General features: G+C 33.6%; 1 protein-coding gene across 1 annotated transcript in view; it reads left to right on the plus strand.

The window, feature by feature from the left end:
* ARL5B (ADP ribosylation factor like GTPase 5B) overlaps positions 1-6926 on the plus strand; it is a 30504-nt gene extending 23578 nt beyond the window's left edge. The window contains exon 6 of the mRNA XM_044229313.1: positions 476-6926. Within this exon, the coding sequence (XP_044085248.1) occupies positions 476-524 (49 nt within the window). The 3' untranslated portion in view covers positions 525-6926. The remainder of the gene's footprint in view (positions 1-475) is intronic.
* The last annotated feature ends 862 nt before the right edge of the window (positions 6927-7788 follow it).

The raw sequence follows: 7788 nt of genomic DNA on the forward strand, positions 1-7788 counted from the left end.
AGTCTTGATTGTAGAGCTGAGTTATCTTCAAGATGAGACTGAAACCATTTCCCAATTACTCAACTAATCTGGTCCCATCATTTTGTCTAAGTGAATCTTCCACTTAAAAATTGCACTTCTGGGGGCACCTGGGTGGCTCAGTGGGTTAAAAGCCTCTGTCTTCGGCTCAGGTCATGATCCCAGGGTTCTGGGATCAGGCCCCACATCGGGCTCTCTGCTCAGCAGGGAGCCTGCTCCTTCTTCTCTCTCTGCCTGCTTCTCTATTTGTGATCTCTGTCTGTCAAATACATAAATAAATAAAATCTTTTTTAAACAAAAAGGGCTAAAAATTGCACTTCTGGTGTTATCTACATATTTTACTTGCCTATATAAATCATTATCGCAGTATCAACATTTGGGTAAGACTTAAAAGTAATAAGTATGCTTTCAGTTGTAAGTATTTCCATTTTGAAAATACTTATGTCTTTTGTTTCAGGTTATGCCAAGGTCTAGAGTGGATGACCTCCCGGATCGGTGTGAGATAACTTTTTGCTTGAAAAGAGACTGCTCTATTTATTCTGTGACATGAACATTTTCCTAGTACCTTTGGCTGCTAAGGCAGCAGCATGTTTAATTTATAACAACACAAACCTCTATGAGCAACACTTGAATCAAGTGCAGCTGAACTGGAACATAAAAGATTTTTTCTTAACTTTTTTTTAATGCACTAATCTTCAGTTGGATGAACATAATGTGTAACTATGTTTTCAGCAACATAATTCTTCTGACTGCTGATTCTAACTATTCAATGACTGCCTTGTAAGAAATGTTTGTCATATGTTTAATGTTTTCCGAAGTATTGTAATACCTTTAATGACCAGTTTCTTTCATTTCTTGACCACTCCCTTTCCCTACCAGATAATTACTGGTTTGACATGGTAGTAGTGGAAATCATCAGGTTCTGCTTGCAAACTTAACTAGTACTAAATATTTGCTCCCTCTTCAAACCACTTACCTTTTGAGCAGAACTTACTATAGAGAAAGAAATCTACCTAGAAGATACTTATATATAGGGAAAACTGACCATCATGAGAACTGCCTTTAAGTTAATTTCTCCCACATTATTGCAAGTCATGGGATAATTTTAACTTACTGTTAGCATGGAAATTAAGTAGGCTGTTTATCTAAAAGAATTAAATTCACTTTTCTGCCTCTAACACGAGATTAGTTTTGACTGAAAACTAATCAAGGAAAAATATTTGAAAGCCCAACTTTGATGGTAAATATTTTGATAAATCTGATATTTTAAAAATGTCATATTATTCAACACATACATTAACTACCGGAAATTATTAAAGCGTACCAGCACTACTATCAAAACAAGACACTTGGAATATATTTTACTATCAATTATAAGCAACTTTTATTCTGAGCAGAAAGTTCAACTATTCCATTTGCAAGGGAGAGCACATCTGCTTTGGGCAATAGCTGAAGCAGAGTATAAATATTTCATTTCTTAAAAATTTGAAATTGTGTGTGAATTTGAAGTGTTTCTACCACCAGCAGTATATTATACTTAGAAAACCATATGACTTTTCCTTAAATCCATCTGAGGTTATAGTGTAATAGGCTTAAAACAGTTGCCCTCTTTACAGAACCAGATGTTCTAAAGTCTTTTGCTGGGTTACAGGAAACTGCTGAATTTAATCCTAGCTTTTAAAGTATTACTAGGAGACTGAAAGTCAACACTAACATAAATTTTAAAATAGGAAGAAAAAGTCGTATGCTATCAGAAGTTTATTACATATCATTGAAAAGTTTCAAGGCAGTTGTCTCATATGAACAGTAATATAAATAGTGCATACTTTAGAGGGAGGACAAATATTATAATTTTGACCCTTTATTTCAAATGTGTGATTTTGCTCTAATGAAAGGGATAAAATGCATACTTAGAATAATAATTCATTTTTGCAGTATTTTTTTCATTTGGGTCAAAAATAGGATTCAGTGTTCATAAGAATATCAAAATACCTGTTCAAAAGTGGTATTTTAATTTTAATATTTTTATTGTAAATTGATTTTACTTTTGGTCTGTTTTCAGGTATACTTGATTTATTATATTTAGTCTAATTGAATGTGGTAACATTTTCTTTCTATTTAGTGGTAGCACACCCTAGAACTGAAAAATGGCCAGAGGAAAGCTTTCTGGACTTTGGGAACTAGTGGTCTATTAACCTTGTTTTGAACCTTTTTCTTAGTGATTCTATACCAGGTAGAGGGTAAATTTTGTTTTTAATAAAATCCATAATCTAGAATATGAGAGAAAAAGCAAACATAAATCAATATGGATGCTTCGTGTTATGTGCTTGGGGGCAGGGAGCAGGAAGAATTATGAAGACAACCATTTACCTAAAGCACACTTTGCCAGAATTTCTGTCTTGGTTGTAGAGTTCAGCCATAAATACTGAGGATAATTCTCTTAGCTCCATCCTGAGAAAATGTATTTATACCCTTGTATCCATCCCTATTATGAAATTTATCTTCTTATATCTAGTAAGATTGGCTGGCTCAGTTTTCTTCTATCAAATTATACGGTTTTTTTTTATATTACCACATCAGCATTATATTGAAAGTGTTTTTAATAGTTGATTGTATTTTGTCAAACAACTGCTAGTATAGATTCAAGTTTGCTATTTAATTTTTTAAAATACAATTTATTTTATTTTCTAAATTTTTTTAAAAAGCGTTTTGTTAGTTTGGGATTAGAAACGGTTTACGTTAGCTGCGTTGATAATGAAATCGATATCCCACTAGTTTTTGTGGCAGTGATTGGGAAAAGTTTAAATAGAAAATTAATGTAAGACTTTTTAAAGGTGTTTTATAGGTTCTCATTAGAGATTTCCTGTTACATTGATGAGAAAACAGATTATCCTTTACTCCAAGAGAATGTTTTGTTTGACCCAAGCGGGTACCTCATAGTAAAGCATTGATTAGGACATTCATTGTCAGTCAACTATAAAATATTGTTTGATGAAAAATGTAAATTTGTAATTAGTGCCTTTATTCACATTTTGAGATGAATTCTCAGTTTTGTACTATACCTGTTCTCTAGAAGTCAGATTAACAGCTGATTAACTTGACAATGAAATAATTCAAGATTCACCTCCCCACCAACCCTTCAGTTGCCTAGCAAAGTGCAAAGCATGGGACCCACCCATATTACTTTTGGGAGATTATTCTAGATTTTATTTTTATTTTGAGGATGAAGCAATGAAAGTTTAAAATATTTTATTAGAACTGAAATGTAACTGCCACCCAAATACAGTATTTTTCTCCATTTTGAACATGTTACATTCTTCATGTTTAAACCCACTGTTGTTATTGCAGCGCATTTGGGAACTCTCAGAATTAACAGGCCCCTTTATATGGGAATATACTACATAATTTGTATTCTTAGTGTAATTTAATTCCTTAAAATCTGAAATAATATATATATATATATATAATCTATTGGAAAACTCACGGTTAAATATGTAATTTTTGCTTTTTAGGTTCTGTGTTAGGTGTGCTTTGAGGTATAATTTTATTCTATATTCCTTAGAAGAAAGATAATAAATTCAAGTTTTATTGTTAAAAAAAATTTTTAAATGGGCACTTACCTTTATAGCCAAAGTCCTTTTGTTTAAGCATAAATTAACTTTTATTTTCTATAGCATAAAGAGAAAATTATTTTCCTATGAAATGGTGAGTGATACAGGCAGTGCTGTAAACAATAGTCTCTGAAGAACTATGGGGAGTCAGCAAAGAAACTTTTAAAGAAATCAATAAATCTTTATATTTTTAAAAAATCTTTTTTGTGTAGTATCTTAGGACAAATTTAGACATGGGATTGCTTGTCACTAGCACTCATTTAATTCTTAGCTATGGAAAACTGTATCAGTAGATAAATGTAGTGGTATTATGCCTGTGGATGGGTAAATTCCATTGACATTTATGTTTGAAGACCAACTTCCTGAGTCTAAAGTTTTCTCTGTGGCTTTGGATCTAAAATATTTCATATTCAGTTCAATTCTAAAAGAGGATCTTTTATGTTTTGTTGGGATAAAGTCCCTTCAAGATGTAGTCTATTAACTTGTATCTAATAGAATACTATGCTGGCTGTCAAAAGAGGTGGATTTGAATCTTAATTTGGCCATTAATTGTTTAGTTGACCTTAGATGGTTACTGTTCACAGCCTTTTTGTTTTCTCCCATATTGAGACACTTAAGCCAGCTAGAACTCCATTATCTTGGTTTTAAAGTCCTAATTCCTTACATACTACATTAAAGTCCAAAAGTTAAAATACCAGGAAAGGACATGTAATATGAAATTAAATTCAAGAACATTGTCTGTTCTTTGATTCCCACCTCATTTTCATTTCATTTAGTTGATGAATACAATCAAATAAGAAAACAAAGTATCAACAAGTAACTGCTACTCAGCTTAAATTGAACTAAGAGCTAATGATAATACAGAAGAGAAAATAAGCCATATTGCTAAGAAAATTATTTTAAGCTGCTGATAATAAAACACCAGTGTTGTGTTTAAAGTACTCTCTTTCAGAGAATATCTTGCTTATTATCCTGGCTTTTATCAATTAGAAGTGGTCAGTTTGTTCAGAGTCTATTGGCGTTAGATGCTTCCCCAAACTCCCAGTTCTGTTTGACTTTTCAGTATTGAAAGGAGCGTGTAGCCAGGCTGTCAATATTTTACTAAATGTCTCTGTACATCTGAGAGTAGTTTACATTCAAGGTTGGTTCCTTCAGTAGTGTCTCGTCCTCATTTAGCATTACTGTGAAGCCTGAAATCCAAGGTTCCCAGAAAGTATTTTTGAAAGAATTCCAGGTAGCCAAAAGTAAATAGAGAAGATTGATTTAAAAAAATTTTTTTCTCCATTTATTTTTTTTTTAATTCTCCATTTAAAGTAGAAAAAATATGGTGTTCAACAGATCCAAAATCTCCTTTAAGTGTATATGATTTGGTAAAATGTTTGGTAAAGGTTAATTTGGGGTATAGAGTGTTGTACCTAGAAATGAAGTAGAAGCATTTGGTAGTAAAGATAAACGTGAGGTAGAAAAACCTTCAAAAGGATATTAAGTAAGAGAAAATGTGAATGAAAACAGTGAATTTCCCTCATTTAAGGCACTAAAATTGCTAGAAAGTATAGTCTCTTTTCTGTAGAGCTAGATATCTTACTTTTAAAGTGGCCAAACGACCAAAGACTAATCAGGTTTTTAGAATTTGTTAGTGTTGTCAGTCACATCTTTTTAATTTTTTTCTTAAATTGGTAATCTGCACCATCTCCTAGAAATGGAGAAACAATAAAATGTGCCGTACATATCTTCTGGAATAGATGACAGAGTTCTAGAGGAATGGAAATGTTCTCTTGAACAAACTTATAAAATCTTAATTAAGAAGTTACCTCATTTTTCAGTCCATAAGGTGCTTTGCTGAAGCTTGTGGGATGTTACACCCATAAATACTCCCCCTTCACGCCAACTATATTTGAAATATGCAAAATTCACATGTAAGGGATAGCATTCTTGGGAGATTCTATTTCATTTTATTCTTGGTTGCGGCGGGCATGGCTGGCATGGTATAGCAGATTCACGTACTGTCTTCATTAAAGCACACAGGCAAGTGCTCAGTCAATACTTAATTTGTTTCATTAAAAATCAAATAAGGGCAAGGAAGAACCCTAAAAGTTGATCAATTATACTGTGACCATAGTTCATTACGTGTTGGGAGGATGTCAGATGACTATCATTTGATCTTGGTTGTGCCTAATTTCTTTGCATATTTTGTCCCTATTCATAAGTGATTATTTTAATCCTCTTATGTTTTCCCTCAGGAAGTTCAGGGACTCGACAAGTCCCTCTTTTATTCTCTTGGAGTAAACTGTTCAGTGTAGTTATGAGATTTTTAATTTCAATTTAAAAAAAGTTTAGCTGCTATTTCGTTAAAAGCGTGAATTACAAAATGATGGTTGTGATTTTTTTTCCAATTATGTGATAGTATTACATTTTACCCTATTTATCTGTTGCACAGAGTATGGTTTTTAAAAAGAAAAGAAACAAAAACTAAAAGCTATTACAGCCTTGTCCCTGGATTTCTCCTAAGCAGAATATAATGGTTATAATCACACATTGCCATCTTCACATAAATTGGTGCTTTAGAGCATTAACGAGGAAACAGCAGGCCCTGTAAAATATACTTCTTGCCTCAGAATGTAAAACTACTTTAAAGTGTATTTATATTTATGTTCATTTCTTAAGGCTTAAATACAAACTGTTGTTATCCATCAAGCTTTAGGCTTTCTACAAAAGCTGTAACAGTATCTTTGCTAATCAGCTTGGTCAAAATAGATGGTGTTAATACGGACAAAATTAGGAATTGGATCTCTCTGTGGGTCCCTTGGTATTGCATAGGAGGGAAAAAAGAATGTTTTTCATGCCACGAACTGTGCTTCTTAACCCCAACCAAGCAACTGAAATGTGTGCTATTGGTCTAATATATAGCATTAATAAAATAAAAAGAGCAAACCAATTACTTAGTGCATTTACATCATCACTTCTTGAAAATGGTTCAAAGCATGTTCTACTAATGGTGGGGCTGTTTAAAGACATGTTTTAAATTTTTTAATAGCTTTGTTACTGTCATAAAATGCTTCTTTTATATGTTAAGTTTAGGTTGCTGGTACTTAACGGATTTTTTTTATTTCTGCAATTATGTTATAATGAGTTGCTTGCATGCCTACTCACAATAAAAAGGATGCTGTTTGCTCTGGAATGTTCATTTTTTAGACAGGTTTTGGCTCATTTGCAATCATGGTGCGATACAGTGTAACATTTATTTGTTTTCAGTCAACAGTTTTATTTTTGTCATAATAAATAATTACTTTTCCAATATGACACGAACCCAGTGGTTTCCTTTGAAGATAAAAATCTGTCTTAAAAATTTGTTGCAAGTAATAGAAACGTACCTAAGCTAACAAAGTGATGGGAATTTATTACAAGAGTAAGGTCCTATTGTGGGTTCTAATGGAACCTAAGGAAGTCAGGGCTACAACTGGGTTTTGGGGATAGGCTAGGGCCAGAGACCCAGACTCCGGGACGCCGAGGAGAAACCAAAAAGCTCTTTTTCTCACCCATCTCTTTTTCACTTGTTTCCTAGGAAGTCCACATGGCAGATAATGTCCAAACCAAATAGTTACCATAGTTTTATCTTTGTACAAATAAGAAATCAGATCATCATTAGGTTCTTAGTTATGGTGTCAGAAACCAACCTCTGTGTTTTGGAATCAAAATAGAATGCGTAGACGGAGTTTAGGATAAACAGGAACAATAATGATGTAGGAAAAGATGTTAGGGTTTGAAGCCGATGGCCAAAAAGAGAATTCCTTTTTTTTTTTTTTTTAATTTATTTTCAGCGTAACAGTATTCATTGTTTTTGCACCACACCCAGTGCTCTATGCAATCCGTGCCCTCTCCAATACCCACCACCTGGTTCCCCCAACCTACCCCCCCGCAAAACCCTCAGATTGTTTTTCAGAGTCCATAGTCTCTCATGGGTCATCTCCCTTTCCAATTTCCCTCAAGAAGAGAATTCTTAAGACAACTTAGTGCTAAAAGGTGGTTTTATTAAAGCACAGGGACAAGACCCATGGGCAGAAGGCTGCATGGGGGAGGCGGTGGGGAGGGGACGCTGTCGTGAGGAGTGGCCCATTATATACTTTGAAGTTGGGAGGGGATTAGGGAGAGCCTAAGCCAC

Source organism: Neovison vison, chromosome 12, assembly GCF_020171115.1.
Source record: "Neovison vison isolate M4711 chromosome 12, ASM_NN_V1, whole genome shotgun sequence".
NCBI lineage: Eukaryota > Metazoa > Chordata > Mammalia > Carnivora > Mustelidae > Neogale > Neogale vison.